Raw genomic sequence first — 27,314 nt, forward strand, 5'->3', positions numbered from 1 at the left:
CTGAAAACCCCAACGGCCCGGTGCCGGTCCGCGGACCGGCGGTTGGGGACCTCTGTTATAGAGGATATAGTAGAGAACAAATACGAGATAAAGGAGAGACTATAGGACAGGGGACGGAAGGCACTCTAGTGCGCTTATGTACGCCCCTTAAGAGACCTTCTGAAGCCTTAATGTATAAATCACTTGTTAATCATTTGTGCAACTCTGTTGCATTCATATTATAAGAAACTCAAGAGACCGGTTTCTGGAATTAATGTGGGTGAACTTATAAAGCTCCCTTTAATGTGTTCCTTTGTCCACCCAAGCCATCCAGCTTTCATTTTCTCCTATTCAGATACACGAACCATGCATGAATGCATGCCTTTTAATGTCTGTTGCTCGGAGAAGTTACTCTCATTAGCCTTTCTGTTTTTAATTGCCCAAAGAATACGACAATTAGCTCTTTTTTTTTAATGCAACTTTCTCTTTCGGTTGCTCCAAAATGGACATGCATTTGAAAAGAGGGACAGAAAAGAATTCTGGTTTTTTTTTTAAAGCAAGCGGAAGTGAAAAGGGTGCCCACCAGTTCGGCATAGAAGACAGGCCTATTCATTTAAGCTGGCTGCTCCCATTCTCTCTGGATCTACAGATGGCCAGCAAACAGGACAGGCATTGCAGCCCAGGGAGAGCAGCTACACAGCTGGATTCCTTGCAACACAGCATTGCCGGTATTTCCCCAAGACACAAGGCTGTTTATACGCTTTTTTGCACTTGTATTGGAAAAGGACATTTCATTTAGCTCATGCCATTGACTGAAAGAGCCACAAAAATGTGGAGATACATGGGCACGCACAGGGCAGTCTTTAGAAAATGAGCTACAGGATGGAATTGTTGCGCCATTCAAAATTCTGCCAAGATGGTTCTGCCAAGAACAGGTTTCTAGCATCCGTAGGAAGGTAGAGAACTAGGGGCAGCCAACCCAACCTGGGGGACAAAAATACTTCTCTTTTCTCCTCTTACAAAAGCCTGGGGTTTTTTTTCCTCCTTTTCACTGCTCTTCCTCTTTCTTCTTTTTCTCTTTTTTTTCTCTTTTCCTTTTTTTTTTAATGATATTTGACTTTGCAAATGTATTAGATATGATTTTACTTTTACTTTTTTGTTTCTTTTTTATATTCAAAACTAATAAAGATATTTTAAAAATAAAAAATAAAAATAAATTAATTAATTAAAAAAACAAAAGCCTGTTCTATTTATGATAAAAACCTGTTAAAAGCAGTTTAATAAATATTTGTTATTTCTGAGTCATGGGCAATGGCAGAGTATTTGGATCCCTCGATTTTCGCGATCTCGTTCTTCGCGAAACGCTATATCGCGATTTTTCCCACCCGATGATGTCACTCTCTTCCTTCCTTTCTCATCTTTCTTTCTCTCTCTCTTTCTCTATGTTGCTTCTTCCTCTCTCACACTCTCTTCCTCCCTCTCTCATCTCTTTCTTTCCTTCTCTCTCTTTCTCTATCTCTCCCCCTCTTGCTGGCGGGCGGCAGGCGGCTGGCGGGCGGGCGGGCGAGCGGGGGCATCAGCGAGGAAGACCCAGGGAAGGTTCCTTCAGCCGCCCAGCAGCTGATCTGCTGGGCGGCCGCAGCAGCAGCGAGCAGACGAAGATCGGGATTTCCCCGCCGCCCGCGCAAAGGGGAAACCCCGATCTTCGTCTGCTCGCTGCTACTGCGCTGCCGAGCAGATCAGCTGCTGGGTGGCCGAAGGAACCTTCCCTGGGTCTTCCCCGCCGCCCACGCAAACTTCACCATCTGTGCATGCGCTGCCATGAAAAAAGGGTGCGCATGCGCAGATGGTGTTTTTACTTCCGCAACCCTACATCGCGAAAAATCGATTATCGTGAGGGGTCTTGGAATGGAACCCTCGCGATAATCGAGGGATCACTGTATACAGTATCTATAGAATAGATATTATACAAAAAGAGAAAGGAAACATCTCAGGCCAGACCATATTAAATTTTGTATGATTTTGCTGATAGAAATATATGTTCCCCTTTTAGTATAAGCTGAATAGCTATATTGGTTTATTGTTGAGGACGATCAGCAGAATAATAACTTCCTTTTCGTGAGTTCTGTTTATCGGCCAGTGTCTGTTGCTGGATTCAATTGAATATTAAATTTATCCAACACTATCATATCATAAGGAGTTACTATATCATTCTAGAATTCATACATGTCTTGCAGAATTTCAGAGACATCCAGTAAACCTCCCCTATCCTATCAAAGAAAAACAGAGATTGAGATTTCTTCTCCAACGTTTTTCAGGTATCTCTACAAAAGTTAGCATTTAACATACTGAAATAACTGCTTGAAGACTACCGCATCCTTAGTCCTTACAGGCAAATGCAAACTTTTTAAAATGCATTATATAAGAATTGTGGGAATATTGTATTCAAAAGCACACTTTGTATACAAACAAAATCATGTTATTAGCAGAGTGTGAAGCTCAACTAAGAAGTAGGAATTCAGTACCATAATCAAGACTCCTAAACTCTTATTAAATACAAACGACAAATGATATTTACTGGATCTATCTTTCTTTATTCAATATGATACTTAAACATATATTTTCCACTAAGAAAAAGACAATCCAGTTTTATTTTACAATTTTCTAAAAGGTTATAATTTAGCCTAACTTTTGTTCTGCTTTTAATAACCACTGTATATAGCAGCTTCTATACCAAGCCATGGTGATAATCAAAATGCTGGCATGTTTTTCATAATGCTACATAAAACTACCTGAGAGACCGGCTGTCTCCAATTGTGTCTGTCTGTGTCCCATATGTAATATTATTATTATTATTATTATTATTATTATTATTATTATTATTATTATTATTGGATTTGTATGCAGCCCCTCTCCGCAGACTCGGGGCGGCTAACAACAATGATAAAAAAACAACATGTAACAATCCAATTTAATAAAACAACTAAAAACCCTTATTATAAAAACCAAACATACACACAAACATACCATACATAACTTGTAATGGCCTAGGGGAAGGAATATCCTAACTCCCCCTGGCGACAAAGGTGGGTCTTGAGTAATTTGCGAAAGACGAGGTTGGGGGCCGTTCTAATCTCTGGGGGGAGTTGATTCCAGAGGGCCGGGGCTGCCACAGAGAAGGCTCTTCCCCTGGGGCCCGCCAAGCGACATTGTTTGGTCGACGGGACCCAGAGAAGGCCAACTCTGTGGGACCTTATCGGCCGCTGGGATTCATGCGGTAGAAAGCGGTTCCGGATGTATTCTTGTAATGTAATGATGGTGATGGTGATGATAACGACAACAACAACAGAGTTGGAAGGGACCTTGGAGATCTTCTAGAATCCAATCCAACCCTCTCATAGGCAGGAAACCCTACACCACTTCAGACAAATGATTATCCAACAGCTTAGAAACTCCCCAGTGTTGGAGCATTCACAATTTCTGGAGGCAAGCTGTTCCACTGATTAATTGTTCTAACTGTCAGTTCTAAGTTGTTTCTTTCCTTGTTTAGTTTCCACCATTGCTTCTTGTCCTACCCTTAGGTGCTTTTGAGAATAGTTTGACTCTCTCTTCTTTGTGGTAACCTTTGAGATATTAGAAGACTTCTATCATGTTCTGGAGACCTCACCTACAAAAAGATATTGACAAAATTGAACGGGTCCAAAGACGGGCTACAAGAATGGTGGAAGGTCTTAAGCATAAAACGTATCAGGAAAGACTTCATGAACTCAATCTGTATAGTCTGGAAGACAGAAGGAAAAGGGGGGACATGATCGAAACATTTAAATATATTAAAGGGTTAAATAAGGTCCAGGAGGGAAGTGTTTTTAATAGGAAAGTGAACACAAGAACAAGGGGACACAATCTGAAGTTAGTTGGGGGAAAGATCAAAAGCAACATGAGAAAATATTACTGAAAGAGTAGTAGATCCTTGGAACAAACTTCCAGCAGACGTGGTAGATAAATCCACAGTAACTGAATTTAAACATGCCTGGGATAAACATATATCCATCCTAAGATAAAATACAGAAAATAGTATAAGGGCAGACTAGATGGACCATGAGGTCTTTTTCTGCCGTCAGACTTCTATGTTTCTATGTCTCCCCTAGTCCTTTTCTTTAAACTAGACATACCCATTCTTCATATTGTTTAGTCTCCAGTAGCCTAATCATCTTTTTTGCTCTTCTCTGCACTCTTTCTAGAGTCTCAGCATCTTTTTTTACATCGTGGCAACCAAAACTGATTGCAGTATTCAGTGTGGCCTTCCAAAGGCATTATAAAGTGGTATTAACACTTCATATGATCTTGATTCTATCCCTCTGTTATTGCAGCCTAGAGCTGTGTTGGTTTTTTGACAGCTGCTGCACATGGCTGGCTCATATTTAAATGGTTGTCCAGTAGGACTCCAAGATCCCTCTCACAGTTACTGTTCCAGCAGAGTTGGTGGGCTCCAAGGCTCCTTCATTAAATATTGCCATCTTTTGGGACCTAGGAAGTGTGTATTCCATTGTTAGGTCCCCAGCCTCTGAAAATGCTCCAAAAAGCTTAGAAAACCTGGCTTTGGATCTGTTTATTATTATTATTATTATTATTATTATTATTATTATTATTATTATTATTTAGATTTGTACGCTGCCCCTCTCCGTAGACTCGGGGCGGCTCACAGCACAATAAAACAACTCATAACAAATCTAATAATTTAAAATTTAAAATATTTTTTTTTAAACCCATTATTAAGCAAACATACATACAGTCATACCATACATAAATTGTATAGGCCCGGGGGAGATGTTTCAATTCCCCCATGCCTGACGACAAAGGTGGGTTTTGAGGAGTTTACGAAAGGCAAGGAGGGTAGGGGCAGTTCTAATCTCTGGGAGGAGCTGGTTCCAGAGAGTCGGGGCCGCCACAGAGAAGGCTCTTCCCCTGGGGCCCGCCAACCGGCATTGTTTAGTTGACGGGACCCGGAGAAGGCCCACTCTGTGGGACCTAATCATGTTTGTTGTTCATTTAATGGGTCTTATTTTGTTTTGTGGATTTTGTTATAAAAGCATTTTAGTCCAGGTTGCTGTTGATTTAATATTTTGAGCTGATTTTATGTCTTTTCGACCTGCGTGTACCATCCAGTGTCAACCGGAGTTGGACGGCTAATAAATTTAAGCAAATGAATGAATGAACGAATGAGCAAAGAAGTAAATAATACCATCATGCAAATTTTGGGACATCTTTACAAGTACAGAGGTCATGTCATTTCAGGCTGATCGCATAACATGTGTATTATAATTTGCCCCCCTGGCTCCTTCTTAGGGATATCTATGAAGATGCATAAAATTATTATTTTTCTGAATTTACGGGCCAAATCACCAATGAAATGTTGTTCTGCTTTTAGGTGAACATGTTTGTTGAAGGCTTCCATGATGCCTTAGTTCTCTATGTTCTGGCGTTACGAGAAGTTCTGAAAAACGGCTTCACAAAGAAAGATGGAGATAAGATTGTTCATCAGACATGGAACAGGACATATGAAGGTACATCCAGTCACATATTCCGTGCTTTTTTATAAATACCGTATTTTTGGAATATAAGACGCACTTTTTTCCTCCCTAAAAGAGGCTGAAAATTCAGGTGTGTCTTATACTCTGAATGTAGCTTGTTTTCCAATGCTTTTCCCCCCTAGTCCTAACTAGGTGCTAATGATCTTTCCAGCTTGCAGGTTCTTTCATTGTTACTCTTTGCAAAGAATGTTTTCCAGCCCTAAGTCTTTGCATGATTTTTTTTTCATTGCTCTAACTTGCTCCAAATGTTTCTTTCCAGCCCTAACCAGGTGCTAACGATTTTCCAATCTCTTATTGGCTTGCAAACTCTTTCATTGTTACTCTCTCTGAATACTTTTTTTTTAAAGTCCTAACCAATGGATAAAATAATAGGCTGAAGCTGACCAAACTAAGGATGCTAGCCAGATGCATATTTGGTAAACAGATTCTTTTCCCTATTTTCCTCCCCAAAAACTAAGGTGCATCTTATAGTCTGGTGCGTCTTATACTCTGAAAAATATGGTAGTTTTGTTTTAGTAAAAGATGCTAATTTTCATCCTTGTTTCTTCATAGTAGAGATTGTGATTGCTGGGTTTTGTTGATTAACCTTTCTAAATAATTGAAATAAAAAGCCAATTGTTTTTGCTAATACCATATTCTGAAAGAAGATTTTGTGTTTGGTTGGTTGGTCGATTGATGATTTTTAAAACATTTGTGTCATGCAAAATCTTATGCTGGCACCATAAAGTACAGGACCAGCAATCAGTTCAGAAGCTTCAAGTACCAACAAAGTCACAGGGCTTAAAGAGAGAACAAAAGAGGTCAGACTGTAGTGGTTATCAGAGGAAAAATTCGAGATAATCTTCAAGACAACAACAATCAGTTTCTATGGAAGGAAGTTTCTGTGAGAAGGAAACACTCCGTAGGGTTACACAGTTTGAAACCAACCGTTTGAATCGGCCATGGAAACAACCAAAACCCCGAGAGAGTTAAAATCGAGCACTTTAAAGAATAAATGAATGCTTTGTTTAGATCAATGTTTTTTTTAGACTCGGCAACTTGAAAATGAATGGACTTCATGCTGGCCTGGGAATTGAAGTCCACACATCTTCAAGGTGCCAGGTTCGAAAAGCACTGATTGAAATAACCTTCACCCCTCAATCTACCTTTAGTCCCCACTGTCCTGCCTGAAAATGCTTTCTCCTGCAGAGAATGGAGAATATTGATTTTACCAGTAGTCACAATATGTAGAGCACTGCGTAGAACTCATGAGCCGCCGCGGCAAGCACAATTTAGTGTTCCGGCTCATAGCCCACCGCTGGGGAGGGGTGTCTTATGAAGCAAAAAATATGGTAAATGTACACAAACATTTATTTATTTATACAGTGGTACCTCATCTTACGAACGCCTCTTCTAACGAACTTTTCAAGATACGAACCCGGTGTTTAAGATTTTTTTGCCTCTTCTTCCGAACTATTTTCACCTTACGAACCCAAGCAGCTGCTGCTGGGATGAAGGGGTTTATTTTTTCCCCCTTTTTTGAAGAAAGAAAAGGGAGGGGCTGCTTGGAGTAGGAAAATTTCGCCGAGAACAAGGTGCTTGCAAAGGAATTGAAAGGGTGTCTTTTTAAGAAAGAAAAGGGAGGAGGGAGGGGCTGCTTGGAGTAGGAAAATTTCACCGAGAACAAGGTGCTTGCAAAGGAACTGAAAGGGTGTCTTTTGAAGAAAGAAAAGGGAGGGGCGCCCCCCTTGCCTTTCTTCCTTCCCACTCACCCTTTAGCCTAGCCTTGCTTCTTCCACCCGCCCCCTTTAGCTGCTCCTCCCTGCCCTCTGTTCGCCTCCCTTCTAAAGTTTGGGATTTTCCTGAAGGATTTGCACGCATTATTTGCTTTTACATTGATTCCTATGGGAAACATTGTTTCATCTTACGAACTTTTCACCTTATGAACCTCCTCCTGGAACCAATTAAGTTCGTATGATGAGGTACCACTGTATATTTATTTGGATTTCTAGGCAGCCTTTCTCTGTAGACACAGGGTGGCGTACAAAGCAGGATCCAGACATCCACATAGAGCTAAACTTTATAAAAAAAGCAGGACATTCCTGGTAAAATCAGCAGCCCTTGTCAAATTCACCCATCATTATGTACTGGGCAAAAATTACCAGGCTTTTCAGTGGAAGTCCTTAAAGAAACGGAAATGTTTCCTTTAGATAAGAACCCAACAATGAGTTCAGAAACTGGAATGCCTTTGAAAAACACCATCAGCCATTTTCTCAGCTGGTGTTACTTTTTTCTTTAGGAAGAGAGCATTAAAGGAAATGCTTTAGTAGAAGGGAAATATTAGATTGACAGTAGAATTGCAGTGGAATATCATTTCATCTGGTATGCATTTTGAAATGAACTTCCTATTCCATATTTCTTGGATGAGCAATTATGTAGACGGTGCTCCTCTCAAAATTGGATAATGGGCTTTTCGGGAACCCAAGTTATGCAAAGGAGCTTGTATTTTGGGAGAAATGGTCCAGGAAAAGGAATTTTCTTTTTTCTACATGCAAAGAAATGCACAGTATATATACAATTAAGCACATAGATATTTAGCATAGTCCAGTAATGGTGAACCTTTTTAGCACTGGTGCCCAAACCAGAACATATGTACATGTGCACGCACCGAAACCTGAAGACCCACTGGCAGCACGCGCATGCCTATTTTTTGGCCATCTTCTGGGTTGTTTTCAGGTCCAGGAAATGGCCTGGGTTTGGACCATTTTCAGGCCATTTTCCAGTGCTCTGGCACCCGCAAAAACCAGCTGGCTGGCACGCATATGCATGCTGGAAACCAGAAGAGCAGCTGGCGATGGTACCAGTAGTGGATTGCTGCATGGATGGACCGCTGCATGGTCCCAGTTGGAAAAATTGGGATGCACACTCAACTGTACATCCCCATGCGAGATTTTGCTTCTGCGCACGCTCATGCGAGCGTCTTTTCAGCAATTTGTTTTCAGCGCATGCACAGAAGCCAAATCTCATGCTGACACCTACCCATCTGCCCCTGCGCACTTGTACCGGAATGATTGATTGAGCAGTGGAACAGCTGGCCACTGGAAGTTGTGGGGGGAAGGGCAGCTCCAAAGATGGGGTTTTTAAAGAGGAGACTGGACAGCCAATTGTCCTGGATGGTCAAGGGTCGTCTCCGGCTCGAACAGGGGGTTGGACTAAAAGACCCCCAGGGTCTCTTCCAACTCTGCGATTCTGTATTTTAATTTAGTGCCTCACATTACAAAGATAATAGCACACAGCAGATCCATTGGTTTCTCCATAGTGGGTGGAGCTATTATCCAGGATGGAATGATCCCGTCCAATCAGATGAGAACTGAATGTATTCATTTTAATTTGAGGGCTCCGTCTTGCCTTGTTTGAAATTTTACTAGCATAAACAACTTACCAACATATAGATTACTTTAGGAATCAGTTTGCGGTGGAACCCCTTTGGGGGTCAAATGACCGTTTCACAGGGGTCACCTAAGACCATGGGAAAAGACCAATTTCCCGTGGCGTTAGGAACTAAAGCTTCTATTCTGGCATCTTGAAACATATTTTTTCAATCCGATCAATCAGGCGTTTACAATGGGAGTGTCCCTCTGACCTTCTTGCCAATCAGCTTAAAGCTCTGTTGAGAGAATTGGTCTTAGACTTATGGTTGGGGGCCACCACAACATGAGGAACTGTATTAAGGACCTTAGGAAGGTCTTCGGAGAGGGGCGGCATACAAATCCAAATAATAAATAAATAAGGTTGAGACCCACTGATAGGGATACAACCAGCAGTACTAGTACAACTAGTGTAGAATATTACACGAGTGGGAGAAACAGGGAACTGTTAAGTCAAGAGTTTCTGGATATTTGCTATCTCTTTGATAGGTTTCTGCATGAAAAGAAGAGAGAAAGGATTATTCATTGTGATTTCTACAGATTTTTTTTTAAAAAAATGTGTTCTCAAGTCAGTGTAAATTCCCAGTGCCTGGTTGAATTAGTCCCTGGAATTTTTTTTTTGCAACATTTTTCGGAAGTGTTTTGCCATTGCCTCCATTTTAGGGCTGAGAGTGTGTGCTGGTTTCATATTTAAGATGGGACTAGAACTCCCGGGACCCTAGTTTCCAGCCTGGTGCATTAATCATTATCCCAAATCAGCTCTCTAGTTCTACCGATAGGGATCCTTAAAATTCATGACTTCAAGTAAGCAACAGTGAACATCCTGTGGGAAATGAGATTTTTCTGAGCAAGATTTTTCGTTGTTCATTAATTTTGTTGAAGCTTTAATATATATATATATATTTAAAAATGGTTAGGAAGACAACAAAGAATTCCAGTGTTCAACAAGTACATTTGCTTTCCAATATTATTATCATTATTATTATTATTATTATTATTATTATTTATTAGATTTGTATGCCGCCCCTCTCCATAGACTCGGGGAGGCTCACAGCAATGATAACAACAATATGCAATGACAAATCTAATACAGTAGTTAGAATCTAAAATAACAATAATACATTTAAAAAGTGTAAAAATACAAGAAACCCCAATATATAAAAAACATACATACAGTCATATCATACACAAAAAAACTACAGAGGGAGGGGGAGATGTTTCAGTTCCCGCACACTTGACGACAGGGGTGGGTTTTAAGGAGTTTACGAAAAGCAAGGAGGGTGGGGGCAGTTCTAATCTCTGGAGGGAGCTGACTCCAGAGGGTCGGAGCCGCCACAGAGAAGGCTCTTCCTCTGGGTCCCGCCAGACGACATTGTTTAGTTGACGGGACCCGGAGGAGACCAACTCTGTGGGACCTCTGTGTAAGCTATGATTCCTCTGTGTAAGCTATTCAAAGCTATTTATCTCCTGCTTCTTTTAACCCAGGGCAAAGGTTTTAAGAGCCAGGAAGCCAGTTTCTAATTACGGAGTGTCAAATAAGAGACTCGGTTACTTTCATTTCTACTAATAAGCTGAAATAATTTACCCTCTTGAGAAGGAAATGTTACATATTCTAGGAATGTAGACACAATCGGAATGCCAGCCAGAAGTCTGCTAGGGTTTCTTATCATATCAGTCTGTAAAAATCCTGCCCTCTTTATTTTGTTTTTCTTGGAAACATTCAATGTTTTCAATTTAAAATATACACACACACATAATACAATATATATGTATGTATATATTCAGGCATTGCAGGGCCAGTATCTATTGATGCCTCTGGAGAAAGATATGGAGATTTTTCTGTGGTTGCCATGACTGATCCGGAAACTGGAACTCAGCAGGTGAGTAAATTGTTTCTAAATCAGCTTTGACCACGTTTATTTTTGTGTTGAATGAGCTCTTCACATGGATATCAAGATACCCAGGCTTGGGAGCTGAAGGCCAACACCTCTGGAGTCCATCAACTTCAGGAAATCTGTTCTAAATTATAAATCAGATTGAAATATATTCTCGTCCTATTTCATTAAATCTTTAAATGTCATTTAGGTTCTAGAAATTTTAGGTCTAGCAATCATTCTCCCTACTGAATAGGAATTTGAACTACAGTATTCCTTTCCTGCACCAAGTGTAATCTTGTCCCAAAGATGCTTCAGTTTTATGTTTGGTTTGGCAACAGAAATCTGCTAGGAATTTAGAAAAAAAATCAAGGGCAGCAATTATGAACCCAAGAAAGGGAGTGAATTCATTTCGCTTTTATCCAGCGCAACCTAAATTACAATTAAATTAAGCATAATTCAAACAAAACCACTTGCCTGAAAGCAAGAACTGGTAGAGCCACAAAATAGACAAAATAATAGAAAACCAAGAAGCTACAGTGTACATGACCACATTTCGTGTGGCTCTACCCTAAGAAGAGTGTTTTGAATCAGCATATTGCCTCCAATAACTTGGGTCCTCGTTTTACCCACTTGGGAAGGATGGAAGGCTAAGTCAACCTTGAATTGGTGGTGAGATTTGAACTGCTGAACTACAGCTAGCAGTTAGCTGAAGTAGCCTGCAGTGCTGTACTCTAACCACTGTGCCACCCCAACTCTAAATTCAACTATAATACATGCATGAAATGCATTTCTCATACAATCCCATATTTTGTCACTTAAAAGCTAGTATCATTAGTAATAATTTGGGAAGATGAAGAGAAATAGAGAAGGCAATCTGCTCACTTCCCAATGTTTTGAATTACCCTTGCAGTCTCTTGCAAGTAATGAACAGTCAAGCAATAATTTAAATTACAGGTTCCTCTCTTTTTTCCCCTCCCAAAGGGAAAAATCTAGAATCAATTTACTAAAGGTCAGCATAAGAAGAAGCTTCCAAAATAGTAAGAGTGGTCCAGCAATGCATGCAGTTTGTTTAAACAAGGTGATAAACACTATTATCATGCCAATATTTCATCAGAAGTGGAAGGCCACCTGGAGGAGTGTTGTACAAGCAAGATTCTTTTCAATACTATTCCAACCAGTTTCTTAGTGTTTGAGGTCTGCCTAAAGTCAAATGCAGATTCCTGTTTCCTGTTAATTTCAAGCAGACTTTGAAACCAAATAAATCTGCAGTTATAGAGCCTGGCAAATTAGAACAAATCAGGTAACTATTTCCTGTTTTCAACATAACGGGGAAATATTTTATTTAATCAGGGCTGCAGTATTGAAGCCAGTCCTCTCAGAGAGGGGAAGTAAGTGCTTTTCTGGGTTCATGACGCCAGCATCATTACATCCAAACTGTCAAGAGTCTAAGAATCTAGAAAAGATGCCATCCTGTTGAGCTTCTATTGGGGAAATAGCCCCCATTAATACAACGGAAGTCATTACTGTCGGGTGATTGTAATCTGCTACTCAAAATGTTAAAATTAGGGAAATCATTATTATGCCACATTGCTGAACCACAAGTTCAGTGAATTGGTTTGATTTGGCATGGGTGAGCATCTTTGTGCTATTATCTTATACAGTGGTACCTCTACTTAAGAACTTAATTCGTTCCGTGGCCAGATTCTTAAGTAGAAAAGTTTGTAAGTAGAAGCAATTTTTCCCATAGGAAAATTATTTCCCAAGCAAATAATGCGCTCAAACTCATTAGGAAAAAAAAATAAAAGCTCGGAATTTGGGTGGGAGGAAGAGGAGGAAGAAGAGGAAGAGGACAGTCACTGCTGAAGGAAGGTGAGGTGAGGGGAATCAAAAAAATCCAAAACCTTAAGGCTTAAAAAAAAAAAGAGGGACTCTGAGGTGGCGAGGAGGAGCACGCGCCTCCCATACACCCGGTGCAAGGCTGGCTCCCATTCACTGCGCCAGAGAGAGAAATGGCAGGAAACTGGCCGGGCCTTCATGCCGCTCTCAAATTTCCTGGGAAATTTTTTCCAGGCTCAGGCTCTTAAGTAGAAAATGATTCTTAAGACGCAAAAAAATCTTGAACACCTGGTTCTTATCTAGAAAAGTTCTTAAGTAGAGGTGTTCTTAAGTAGAGGTACCACTGTATATAGTTCCTTGGAGAAGGGCAGCCTAGAAATCCAAATCAATCAATAAATATTACAATATATGTATTAACCTTTTTGGCTGCATTTATGAAACCATGTTTCCCCAAAAACAAGATAGGATCTTACTTTCTTTTGACCCCCGAAATAAGCGGTTCACCTGATTTTTGGGAAGGTCTTATTATTTCAACCCAGAAGTGCCTTGTTGCTTCTGACCGGAGTGCTATATCATGGGTCCCAACCCCCTAGTGGGCCGCACCTCGCTTGAAACCGAGCCATGGGAGAAATGGGCAAGCGTGTGTATGTGAAGCTCCATTCATGCAAATGGAAGGCACTCACACTCACTCACAAAAAGCTCCATTCATGCAAATGGAGCTTTGTATGCAAGCGCACAAGCGCCCTCTGCTCAAACACCCCGTGGTCACCTGAATGGAGCTTTGCGTTCAAGCAGAAGGGCTAGCCACTTGCGTGAATAGAGTTTCACACAAACGCTCAAGCACCCTCCGCTTAAGTGTGAAGCTCTATTTGTGCCAGTGGAGGGCGCACTTGTGCACCACTTGTACAAATGGAGCTGTGCATGTGCCTGCCACTTCCGCAAACACCACCCAGCACTGGGCCAGGCTGCCGAGTTGGAAAGGTTAGGGACCGCTGTGCTATGTTATGCTGTTCCTCTATCACATGCCAGCCTTCCTAACCGCCCACATTTCCTGCTTGAAAGAAATCCCAGATAAGAGTTCCTTCACTGATTCTTTCTCCAGAATTTCCGTGGAAAATGGGAAGTTTGCATTTGGGCAGTAATTAATGTATTAGATTTGTTTTGTACGCTTTGTTTCTATATTTATTCTGTGAACCGGCCCGAGTTTTCGGAGAAGGGCGGCATACAAGTTTAATTAATATAATAATAATAATAATAATAATAATAATAATAATAATAATAACAATAGGTATCTCTTTGCATTGGGGAGACAGGTTTGAGGAGTGAAAGACAGATTTATTTATTTATTTATTTATTACTTAGATTTGTATGCCGCCCCTCTCCGAAGACTCGGGGCGGCTCACAACACATGGAAACAAATCATAAATAATCTAACAATTTAAAATATTAAAGATTTAAAAAAGACCCCATATACTAACAGACATACACACAAGCATACCATATATAAATTAAACATGCCCAGGGGAAGATGTTTCAGTTCCCCCATGCCCTTAATTACTGCCCAAATCCAAATCCTGCCCAAATTTAAGAGAGTTTTGACTTTGCTTTGTCAAGCAAGCAAACCTTTTTCATCAAGTTGGTTGAGAAATGTTAACAAAAGAACTGAGTAATAAAATATTGAAATAGAAAATTTATTTATTTATTTTATTTGGATTTCTAGGCCGCCCTTCTCCAGCGGACCCAGGGCGGCTTACAAAGTACAGTGGAACCTCTACTTATGAACTTAATCCCTTCCGTGACCAGGTTCTTAAGTAGAAATGTTTGTAAGAGGAAGCAATTTTCCCCATAGGAATCAATGTAAAAGCAAATAATGTGGGCAATTGGGGAAACCACAGGGAGAGTGGAGGCCCTGTTTCCTCCCAGAAGATTCCTAGAGAGGCCCCATGGAGGCTTCTCCCCACCTTTTCCGGCCCTGTTTCCTCCCAAGAGATTCCTAGAGAGGCCCCACAGAGGCTTCTCCCTGCCTTTTCCGGTTACAGTTTTGGAGGCTCGGGTTTGTAAGGGGAAAATGGTTCTTGAGAAGAGGCAAAAAAAAATCTTGAACACCCGGTTCTTATCTAGAAAAGCTTGTAAGTAGAGGCGTTCTTAGGTATAGGTACCACTGTAATATCAATACAAAATATAAAATTTATGAAACCCAAGCATAAAGCCTACATTTTAAAACCAGAGACATTTAAAACCATTTCAAGCAAGTTTATCCCAGTCACAATCATACTATCAGCCGGAGCAGGATGTCAACGCTCAACAGCTCCAGGCCTGCCAGCAAAGGTGCATTTTTAAAACCTTTTGAAAGGCCAGGAGGGTGGGGGCAGTGCGAATCTCTGGGGTGAGTTGATTCCAAAGGACCGGAGCTGCCACAGAGAAAGCCCTGCCGCTAGGCCCCACCAGGCCACATTGCTTAGCTGACAGGACCTGGAGAAGGCCGACTCTGTGGGACCTGACCGTCCGCTGGGATATGTGAGGCAGGAGACAGTCCTGTAAGTAATCTGGTCCTAAGCCATGTAGGGCTTTATATGCCAGAAGAGAAACTATAAAGTTAATTAAAAGTCCAGAGGACATCTGAGGAAAGACCAAAGGATTCAGCATCTTAAACCAGAGCTTTAAATATGTGTGTGTGTGTGTGTGTGTGTGTGTGTGTGTGACATGTTTTTTTTTTTGCTGAATTTGAGAATTAAGGGAGACTAGGATAGATCTATTTTGGCCTTATTTTGTGGCCTCATCAGCTAGCCATACCCACTGGGATTTGAACCTGCAACCTTTGCCTTGTATGGTAGAGAATTATCCTCTAGGCTACAGTATCCAATCCCTTCAGCTCTGCACCAGGGAAGGGTTACATATTTTTGTGTCGAATCACCCTGGTGTATTGAAGGAACATCACAGCTCCTTATTTGCCTCTCAGCCCAACCCAGGGCTATTTCCAAGACAGTTAATTTTATTGATAGACGACAATTCTATCTATATGTGTCACATGTCTTTTTGCTGACTTTGAAAATTAAGGGAGACTAGGATAGATCTATTTCGGCCTTATTTTGGCCTCATCAGCTAGCCATACCCACTGGGACTTGAACCTGCAACCTTTGCCTTGTAAGGCAGAGAATTATCCTCTAGGCCAGTGATTTTCAACCTTTTTTGAGCCGTGGCACATTTTTTACATTTACGAAAGCCTGGGGCACATTGAGCCGGGGGGGGGGGGCTAAAAAAAGTTTGGACAAAAAAATTCTTTCTCTCTCTCTCTCTTCCTCCCCTTCGCTCTATTTCTCTCTCCCTCTTTCTGTCGCTTCCTTTTTGTTTCTCTCTCCATCCCTCTTTCTTTCTCTTCCTTCCTCTCTTTTTTGCTCTTTCTCTCTCCCTCCCTACCTCCCTCTATGTCTTTCTCTCTGTCTCTTGCTTTCTTTCTCTCTTGCTCTCTCTTTCTTTCTCTTGTTCTCTTTCTCTCTCTCTTGCTTCCTTTCCCTCTCTCTTGTTCTCTTCCTCTCTCTCTCTCTCTTGCTTTCTTTCTCTCTTTCTCTCTCTCTCTCTTGCTTTCTTTCTCTCTGAGCTTCGCGGCACACCTGACCATGTCTCGCGGCACACTAGTGTGCCATGGCACACTGGTTGAAAAACACTGCTCTAGGCTACAGTATCCAATCCCTTCAGCTCTGCACCAGGGAAGGGTTACATATTTTTGTGTCGAATCACCCTGGTGTATTGAATATATATATATATATCCATGAATAAAAAGAATTATATTGAATTCCATTCTCTGCAGATGTTGCTGTTCTGCTATCGCTTCGGACAGAAACAATCATTGAAGAGCTAGCAACCATTTGTTAACTTTATGTTGGCCTGTGCAAACCTCTCTCTTTTCAGATTCTGATTGCTTTCCCTTTTGAGTGGACATAATTCATTTTACTGTTCTCAGAGAGGGGTGGCATACAAATCTAATAAATTATTATTATTATTATTATTATTATTATTATTATTATTATTATATATATATATATATAATATAATAATAATAATAATATTACTACTACTACTACTACTACTACTATGTTTAACCCAGCCCTGATTTATAATATTCTAATATTCCCCTCTTTTTGATGATGCTACTGAGAGTGTTTATTTACTTGGGAGATTCCTTCCCATTGCTCATGAAAAGTTTATTTCCTAAGTGGAACTAATGCCAAAGGAACTTAGGCCTTGATCTGATCACTTGGCTTCTTGTAAAATTAAAAACTGTACACCAGTAGCCAAAATGTATGAGATGGTAATGACACCCTGATAGTTCCTCTCTTATAAGTGCAGGAAGTTACTTTGTATGTCGATCCACAAACACAGATGGGTTGCAAATGTGATTTATTCCCAAAGTCTGTATAATTTCAGCAACTCGGTTTTGCACCAAACAAATTTTAGGACTTTTGGAACAAGCTAGAATTGTTGCCATCATTACTTTTACCATTGTTAGCTTCTTGCAGATGCTCAATAGACTTTCAGTTTTTTCGGGGTAATTTTTCCCGCTATAAGACAGAGCGAAGGGAATTACAGGGTTTACCATCTCTGTCCTCAGTCAATAAATCTTAGAATCCTTAATGCTCTTTAATAGACTTCTGATGTAGATGTGCAAAGAGAGGGAGGGAGGGATAGAGAAAAAGAGAGAGACTCTCTTTATCTAGCAGGACATTGTTTTCATTTTGTAATTATTTTTATATTCAGGTAATTGGAAACTATTATGGAAAACAGGGACGACTTGAAATAATTCCAAGTGCAAATTACCTCTGGGAGCAAAAACTGAAAACAGATGATAGCCGAGGATTGGAGCACACGAGCAATGCAGCCTGCAAATCTTGTAAGATAAATGAGGTTAATGTATGAGTTTCAGGCCTAATAAAACTTAACTGATAGTCTTTGTTTGTACCTCTGTATTCATATATAACAGGGGTGGGTTCTAACTTGCCTCACTGCTGGTTCGCTTCTTCCCATACCGGGAAAAAATCCTCCCCCCAAAAAAGCCGAAAAAAGGATGGCAACACATGTGCAATGCTGGAAAATCGGCTTCTGCACAGGCTGAAAAGAAAAAAAAACAGGAAATAATTCCCCCCCAAAATAAATCTCCCCCGACAAAAAATCCAAATAAAAGATGTCAGTCTCAATGGATCGGCAACAACCAAACCGGTTCGATGACAACATCATGATGTCACCAGCAGGTTGCTATGAGTTCAGGCGAACCGGTATGAACCAAGAGGAACCCATCCCTGATATATATATACAGTGGTACCTCATGATACGAACCCCTCGCCATACGAACAACCCGAGATACGAACCCGTGGTTTGGAAATTTTTTGCCTCTTCTTACGAACTTTTTTCGTCTTACAAACCCGCCACCGCCACAGAGAAAGTTCGGCAAAAGTTCGGGTTCGAGAGGACGCTGAGAAGCCCCGCCGCCCAGCTGTCGCTGTTTGAAAAAGCCGGGGGGCTTCTCAGCGTCCTCCTGAACCTGAAAGCCATACCCGAACTTCCGGGTTCGGCGTTCGGGAGGCCACCAAGAAGCCCCCAGGCTGTTTCAAAAGGTGACAGCCGGGCGGCAGGGCTTCTCGGCGGCCACCCGAACCCGAACTTTTGTCGAACTTCCGGGTTCGGCACGCTGAGAAGCGCCCAGCTGTTTCAAAAGGTGACAGCCAGGCGGCGGCGGTTTTTTGCATTGCACGCATTAATTCAATGTTTCGTCTTACGAACTTTTCGCCTTATGAACCTCCCCCGGGAACCAATTAGGTTCGTAAGATGAGGTATTACTGTATATCCATGAATCTTCCTCATATCTCAGCTATTGGTTATTTATTTATTATTTATTAATTGGACTTATATGCCACCTCTCTCCGAGGACTCAGGGCAGCTTACAACATATGGAAAACAATATATAACATCCTGAATCCAATTAATAACTAACAACCTAAAAACCCAAAGACCATAAAAACACTCAGACCCATTCAGTCCACTAACTCGCATAACTTTCGTTGGCCAGGAGGCAGAAGTCTAATAGCCCCAAGCTTGGGGTCATAAATGAGTTTTGAGACTCTTACAGAAGACAAGGAGGGTGGGGGAAGTACGAATCTCCGAAGATGTTGTTACATCATGAAACAAAATGTGTAGAAGACAAATGTCCTCTTAGGAATATTAGTAGTTTTTTCTCCCCTGTAATTCCAATAACTGGATGTCAGACCACAAAAAATAAAGCAAGTTGTGCATTAGAATAACCAGCCAGAGGCCAGGCATGGACTATTCCTGATCTGAGCCAAGTCAAGTCCTGAGTTCATCAGAATTCCTCTTATCTGCTTAAGGCTGTGTTTACTCAGGCACAGCTAGCAGAGGGCAGCTGAATAGAGCTAAAGTGATAAAACTGCATTTTATCATTTTAGACAAGCAAACTCTTCCCTTCTGATGGAAATAGCAGGAATAAGGGGAGATCTTTCTAAAACAGGCCTGTCAAACTCGAGGGCTGCCTCAGGATTGTGTTTGACCTCGGGGGCAGGAGGCAAGGTGGGCATAGTCAGCTGGACATCACTCATGTCGGAGTTCCTGTGGAAGCCTGAGCACTCTGCCAGCAAAATTTATTTATTATTAGAGTTGAAAGGGACCTTACAGGTCATCAAGTTCAACCCCCTGCCTGAGCAGGAAATCCTACAGCACCCCAGCCAAGTGGCAGTCCTATCTCCTCTTGAAAATGTCCAAAATTGGGGAGTCCACAACCTCTGCTGGGAGGCCGTTCCACTGGTTGATCGCTCTCACTGTCAGGAAATTCTTTCTTATCTCCAGGTTGCATCTTTCCTTGGTCCGTTTCCAACTGTTGTTCCTCATCCGGCCCTCTGGTGCCCTGGAAAACAGTGTGTCCCCCTCCTCTCCGTGGCAACCACTTAAGTACCTGTATACAGCTATCATGTCCTCCTTAGCCCTTCTTTTTACTAGACTATCCGTGCCCAGTTCCAACAACCTTTCCTCGTATGACCTGGTCTCTAGTCCCTTTATCATTTTAGTTGCTCTTTTCAGGCTCCCAAGTTCCATTTTCTCTTGCGATGGCTTCCTGCAACCCTCATCTAGAGTAAATAGAGCTCGGGAAGGCTCACGAGCACCTTTTTTGGCTGCGACAGCATCCTGCAACCGTCTGCCAGCAAAAACTGAGCTCAGGAGGACCGTATGTGGCTCTCATGAGCTCCATTTTCACTGGCGGAGACACCACGGGCCAATCCTTCAATGTTTCCAAGACGGCCCTGCGAGCCAGATCTAAGCACCACAGGGACCAGATCTGGCCCCCGGGCCTTGAGTTTGATACCCCTGCTCTAAAGGGATGACCTACTATTCATAAATTTAGTTAGGTTAACTGTTTCATTTAATAGGTATATGCACGAGCTACTGGAATTGTACAAGAAGATATTGTGTGGATACAAAAAAATGTTTGCAAGTCATCCTAAAATAATTCACCAAGACTTATAAATCTATATGTTTCAGATAAAGATATATGCTTATGTTAAAATGAGTCATTTCACTATTAGAGTGAACAGGGAGTTTCACTGATTTGGGAAAGTGATCGTATGTCAACAATGAATCCAAAATAAACATAATTTGTAAAAGTGTGTGAAGCCAGAGAAAAAAGAACATTTCAACCTCAGCTAAAAACTAAGCTTCAAACAAATCTGTGCATTCAATTACAGATTGTAATTCAATCGTTCTGCGAGGTTTTATTGTTAACAGATTCCTTTGGTTGATTTCTGTTTATTTTTCAAGCAGGTGGCGTAGGAGAATCAGCAGTTACTGGAATAGTTGTAGGTGCCTTGCTAGGAGCAGGATTGTTGATGGCCTTTTACATTTTCAGGTGAGTTTAATTTTAACACCCAATATCTTTGAATGTTGGTCTCATTTCTCCTCCCAAAGAAAGCAGTAGCAGAAAGTCTGCAGTCTGATACAGAGGGGTTCCATCAGATAGAGAAAGTTCATAAATCTCCAGAACCTGTCAGAATCTGCTGGATTCCACCCCTGCTCCTGGCCATTCCTTCTTTCTTTCCAGCTTTTCTATTTCCCTACTTTTCATCCCACGCCAAACAATTAGCAAGCTAACAAGCAGTGTCCTCATTTTCCTTGTTTCATGAGAGGTTTGCCGTGTTAGTGTTTCTTTTTCTAAAAAGCATTTTCCTGCTTCTGCATACTGCTGACCCTCCTCTTTCTTTCTTTCTTTCTTTCTTTCTTTCTTACTTACTTACTTACTTACTTACTTACTTACTTACTTACTTACTTACTTACTTACTTATTTATTAGATTTGTATGCCGCCCCTCTCGGTAGACTCGGGACGGCTAACAACAATAATAAAAACAGCATATAACAAATCTAATATTTAAAATAACTAAAAAAAACCTTATTAAAAACCAAACAACCACACACACAAACATACCATGCATAAATTGTATAGGCCTAGGGGGAAAGGATATCTCAGTTCCCCCATGCCTGACGACAGAGGTGGGTTTTAAGGAGCTTACGAAAGGCAAGGAGGGTGGGGGCAATTCTGATCTCTGGGGGAGCTGGTTCCAAAGGGCCAGGGCCACCACAGAGAAGGCTTTTCCCCTGGGTCCCGCCAATCGACATTGTTTTGTCGACGGGACCCGGAGAAGGCCAACTCTGTGGGACCTAACTGGGTCATTCTGGTGATTCCATTCTGGTGATTCCATTTTCATCAAAGTTCAGGAGGGAAGTGTTTTTAATAGGAAAGTGAACACAAGAACAAGGGGACACAATCTGAAGTTAGTTGCCGGAGAGATCAAAAGCAACATGAGAAAATATTATTTTACTGAAAGAGTAGTAGATGCTTGGAACAAACTTCCAGCAGACGTGGTTGGTAAATCCACAGTAACTACATTTAAACATGCCTGGGATAAACATATATCCATCCTAAGATAAAATACAGGAAATAGTATAAGGGCAGACTAGATGGACCTTGAGGTCTTTTTCTGCCGTCAGTCTTCTATGTTTCTATCATTCAACATTTGAGCTTCCTGTAAAAATAATTCCAAGAGCAAGAAACAGAGTTGCACAATATATTGATTTAATTAACAGAATGGACAAACAATTTAAACTGCTTCACAGACTTTTTAATGCAGATGTGATTTTAATTCTCACTGGATATAAAGAATCCTCTTATGTTTAAGGTCATTTTGTTTCATATTTGTAAATAAAGCAGAAAAGCTTATCTGAAATCATTCAGCATGCCTTAACTTGTATGTGAGGCAAAAATGGTGGGAGGCACATCCCTTTAATCTTTTGGCAGTGATGCTCATTCATGCAACTGATTATGCCAAACCCAGATGTTCTTTTGTAGTGGGAGTTTTCTTTCTTATCTCAAATTGCTGAAGGAATAGAGTGGACGAGGCCATGGGAGCTGTGAGCTCCGCCACCTGTTTATTGAATCCTCCTGGCTGGTTTCGGCCAACAGGGAGATGACACGGAGCTGGGTCCAGGAGATTGTCAATGCTTCTTTGAGGGAGGGGTCCTTTCTGGCTCCCTGCAAGGAGGCAGTTGTGCACCCCCTCCTCAAAAAGCCTTCCCAGGACCCAGCTGTTCTGAACAACTATCGTCCTGTCTCCAACCTTCTCTTTGTAGGGAAGGTTGTTGAGAAGGTGGTGTTGCTCCAGCTCCAACAGTCCTTAGATGAAGCTGATTATTTGGGCCCTCAACTATGCAACTTACAGCCCTACCTGGGCAGGGAGCGTCTACTCACAGTCACTCATGCCCTTATCACTTCGAGGTTCGACTACTGTAATGCTCTCTACATGGGGCCGCCTTTGAAGAGCTTTCAGAAAGTACAAATCGTGCAGAATGCAGTCACACAAATGGTCATGGGCCTTCCTAGGTACACCCATGTCTCTCCAGCACTCTGTGGGCTGCATTGACTACCAATTGGTTTCCAAATGCAATTCAAAGTGTTGGTTATGACCTATAAAGCCCCATATGCCATTGGACCAGATTACTTACAGGACCGCCTTCTGCCGTATGAACCCCAGCAATCATTTTAGTTAGTTAGTTAGTTAGTTAGTCCAATACACAATGAGGGTTTTAGTGGGTATATGTCTATATACACATAGTGAAATACATGACAAAGGTTATAGAGGAGATACTCATAGTAAAATATATCTAAGAAATAATAGAAAAGAAGATATAGTAATAGAACGTATCAATGAAAGAATAGAAGAAGAGATATAGAAGTAGAAGAAAGGTATAGGAGATATAGGAGAGCAATAGGACAGGGGACGGAAGGCACTCTAAGTGCACTTGTACTCGCCCCTTACTGACCACTTAGGAATAGGGATAGGTCAACCGTAGATAATCTAAGGGTAAAGTGTTGGGGGTTTGGGGATGACACTATGGAGTCTGGTAATGAGTTCCATGCTTCGGCAACTCAGTTACTGAAGTCATATTTTTTACAGTCAAGTTTGGAGCAGTTAATATTAAGTTTAAATCTGTTGTGTGCTCTTGTGTTGTTGTGGTTGAAGCTGAAGTAGTCACCGACAGGCAGGACGTTGCAGCATATGATCTTGTGGGCAATACTTAGATCTTGTTTAAGGCGTCTTAGTTCTAAACTTTCTAGGCCCAGGATTGAAAGTCTAGTCTCGTAGGGTACTCCATGTCCCATAGAGCCGGCCTTCTCCAGGTCCCGTGACCTATACAATGTCACGGGGTGGGACCTAGGGGAAGAGCCTTCTCTCGGGGCTCTGGCCTTCTGGAACCAGCTTCCCCAAAAGTTAGTTTAATTTTAAAATTGGATTTAGGATATTTTTTATTGTTCTTTTACATGTTGTAAGCTGCCCCGAGTCTTCGGAGAGGGGCAGCATATAATCCAATTAATAAATAAATGCAGACGTGGTAGATAAATCCACAGTAACTGAATTTAAACATGCCTGGGATAAACATATATCCATCCTAAGATAAAATACAGAAAATAGTATAAGGGCAGACTAGATGGACCATGAGGTCTTTTTCTGCCGTCAGACTTCTATGTTTCTATGTTTCCATGAAATAATATTAATTCTTACTTTCTGCCACTCAGGAAAAAGTACAAAATAACCATTGAAAGAAGAAATCAACTGGAAGAGTACAACATCGGCAAGCACCGACAATTACGAGAAGACTCCATCAGGTCTCACTTTTCTGCTGCATGAAATAGAAAAAAAAGAATTGCTCTTGTGGGGATATCTGTAGACAAATGGACGCTACCAAAGACTGCCACTGAAAAAAAGACTCCGCCTTTTAAAAGTAGAGTCGCTTGTCTTAATTTTTTTTTCCCCCCCAGAAACTCAGGAATGATTTAATAGCCACATTATGCCACATGGCCTTTTTTATCTCATGGAAAGATTAAAAAAGAAAAGATACCTGTTTTCTCACGACAAGACATTATTAATACTTTGTGGATATCTCGAGGTAGATTTGGGGTCTTGATGATGTAAACATTCCTTCGTGTTGCCAGGTGGTTCCTCACTGACTACATCACACACCAGATACTTAAGTTCTTTCACAGACAAAAGGGCAGCTTCCCATAGGGAACAAAACATGTTCTGAATTGAGGGTGGAAATGGGGAATAGGGAAAAAAGAGTGTGCAGCTTGTTCGGTGCAATATAACTTTGGAAAACAAACAATCATGCATCTCATCAACAGTGGAAGAAAACGAGGATTTAATACTGAACACCAGTTTGCGTCTCACATTAGTTTTGAAATTGTTCGATGGTGATTCCTAGGGTTATTCTCTCACTACTCTTGTTATTAATACGAAGAAAAAGAGCTGTATCCTAGGGGTAGTGATTTCTGACAGTCTCAAAATGGGTGAGCAGTGTGGTCGGGCAGTAGGAAAAGCTAGTAGGATGCTTGGCTGCATAGCTAGAGGTATAACAAGCAGGGAGAGGGAGATTGTGATCCCCTTATATAGAGCGCTGGTGAGACCACATTTGGAATACAGTAGTACCCCTAGATACGAGCATAATTCGTTCCATAAGGGAGCTTGTATCCCGAGGCAACTCGTATCTGGAACAAATAACTTTTTTCCCCTCCGAGATAACCAAAAGCAAGGATTCTTGTGCCACCTAGTGGACGCTTGGCTCGTATCCCGAATTTGAGCTCGGGACTAGAACAGAAATGTCTCTTCCCTCGTGGCTCGTATCTTGAAATACTCGCATGTAGAGCAACTCGTATCTAGAGGTACTACTGTACTGTGTTCAGTTCTGGAGACCTCACCTACAGAAAGATATTGACAAAATTGAACGGGTCCAAAGACGGGCTACAAGAATGGTGGAAGGTCTTAAGCATAAAACTTATCAGGAAAGACTTAATGAACTCAATCTGTATAGTCTGGAGGACAGAAGGGAAAGGGGGGACATGATCAAAACATTTAAATATGTTAAAGGGTTAAATAAGGTCCAGGAGGGAAGTGTTTTTAATAGGAAAGTGGACACAAGAACAAGGGGACACAATCTGAAGTTAGTTGGGGGAAAGATCAAAAGCAACGTGAGAAAATATTATTTCACTGAAAGAGTAGTAGATCCTTGGAACAAACTTTCAGCAGACGTGGTTGGTAAATCCATAGTAACTGAATGTAAACATGCCTGGGATAAACATATATCCATTGTAAGATAAAATACAGGGAATAGTATAAGGGCAGACCAGATGGACCAAGAGGTCTTTTTCTGCTGTCAGTCTTCTATGTTTCTATGTTTTTATCCATGGGAAGGAAAAATTAGTTTTCAAATAAGTTCCCCTTTATTTGAGTCCTTTTGAAGAAGGCAGCTTATAAATCTAAATAATTAAATTAAATTTACCCTGACTTTTTATTTTGAGAAAGTTTCCCCACCCACATTGCTTCCTGATTTTAGATCCATTGTCTCCACCTTGATGTCCTCCGCATGTCTGAGGCTGTAGCTCCCTAAATTGTCAGATTGCTGTTAGGAACCCAACCAGTTATAATCATACTTTAAGAGCCAATGTAGAACAGTGGTTTAGACATAGCCTAAGAATTAGGAGACACCAGTTCAAGTCCATCCATGGACCTCTTTCAATAAATTTTCACAATTTTGTCTAGGTCCTACCTGCCCTATAAAGATTTTCCCATATGGCTAAAATTAGAAGAATTGATATTAAATATCACAAGAGCTGATAAATGATAAATTCATAATCAGTCTAGGCAATCTAGGTTATTTTAGGAATTCAGTATAAGATTCACACAAAAGGGTTTTGGAGGAAAGAGATGCCTTTTTAGGCCAGCAAGCATAAAGCGGTGGAATCCTGAAGCTCAGCTTTTCTACTTCAGAATGCAAATGACCTGAATATTTTTCTAGATAAGAGGGGGGAAAAGTTAAGGTATTTTGAAATATTTCAGAGGAGATTGTTCTAGCTCCAGGGTATCAAACTCAAGGTCCGGGAACCAGACCCGGCCCATGGGGCGCTTAGATCTGGCCCGCGGGGCCACCCTGGAAACAGCAAAGGACTGGTCCGTGGTGCCTCTGCCAGTGAAAAGAGAGCTCGGGAGGGCCATGTGTCGCCTCCCAAGACCGTTTTCAGCTGCAATGGCCTCCTGCAGTCCTCTGACAGTGTAGGAAGCTGAAAATGGAGCTCAGGAGCCCATTTTTGCTGGCAGAGAGAGATCAAGCCACCACAGGTGCCCCCCCTTGATGAGTGACATCAAGCTGGCCAAGCACACCCTGACACCCCCCCCCCCCGAGGTCAAATACAACCCTGATGCAGCCCTCAATGAAATCAAGTTTGACATCCCTGTTCTAGCTAATCCTCTCAGAGGTGAATTAGCAGGTGTGAACTGGATTTCTGTAAAGCATTTAAAGATTGAAAAAGTCCAGCAGGTTCTACCATCTTGTAAATATGTAAATTCTTCGGAGACGGGCGGCATACAAATCTAATAAATCTTACATTTTAAATTGCCGTCCCGCCCCAAGTCCTCAGAGATATTAAATAAATAAATCCAATTTTACAGCTGCCGTTGACTCAAATCAAAATCTCTGCTCCTGATCAAAGCGCATGCTGCTCTCTACACAAGTAGTTCTCAACCATTCGTTTAGTGACCACTGGAAGTTACAACGGCCCTGGAAACACTGACTTACCACCATTTTTCTGACGGTTGTTGGCAGCATCCCCAGGATCACCTGATCAAAATTCAGGTGCTTGGCAACTGGCAAGGATCGATGATGGCTGCAAATCGCCTTTTGCAACCTTCCGACAAGCAAAGTCAAGTCGAGATGTCGGATTCGCTTACCAACCATGTTGCTAACCGAACTTCAGTGATTCACTTAACAACTGTGGGAAGAAAGATTGTAAATGGGGCAAAAATCACTTAAGAGCTGTCTTGCTTGTTGGAAATAGAAATTTTGGCTTCGGTTGTAATCGTAAATTGAGGATTTATCTGTATGGGCATGCTTGATATAAATGGACACACATATGTGCCTACCATTGGAAATCCAGGTGAAGTTGTTCTGTGACTGGTGTTGGTCCTTATGTCTGTAGCTGCCACTGCTGAATTTAAACTAACAAGAAGAGGGGACCTCAGTG

General features: G+C 41.4%; 1 protein-coding gene across 2 annotated transcripts in view; it reads left to right on the plus strand.

The window, feature by feature from the left end:
• The window catches only part of NPR3 (natriuretic peptide receptor 3), a 102,693-nt gene extending 78,555 nt beyond the window's left edge, over window positions 1-24,138 (plus strand). The window contains exons 4-8 of one of the 2 annotated variants that reach the window (XM_070743487.1): window positions 5,408-5,543; window positions 10,763-10,857; window positions 17,446-17,578; window positions 20,509-20,596; window positions 23,817-24,138. In XM_070743487.1, coding sequence (XP_070599588.1) covers window positions 5,408-5,543; window positions 10,763-10,857; window positions 17,446-17,578; window positions 20,509-20,596; window positions 23,817-23,928 — 564 coding nt within the window. In that variant the 3' untranslated portion in view covers window positions 23,929-24,138. The remainder of the gene's footprint in view (window positions 1-5,407; window positions 5,544-10,762; window positions 10,858-17,445; window positions 17,579-20,508; window positions 20,597-23,816) is intronic. The other variant, XM_070743488.1, reaches the window with a different exon arrangement.
• The last annotated feature ends 3,176 nt before the right edge of the window (window positions 24,139-27,314 follow it).

The sequence above is a fragment of the Erythrolamprus reginae genome, chromosome 2 (genome assembly GCF_031021105.1).
Source record: "Erythrolamprus reginae isolate rEryReg1 chromosome 2, rEryReg1.hap1, whole genome shotgun sequence".
NCBI lineage: Eukaryota > Metazoa > Chordata > Lepidosauria > Squamata > Dipsadidae > Erythrolamprus > Erythrolamprus reginae.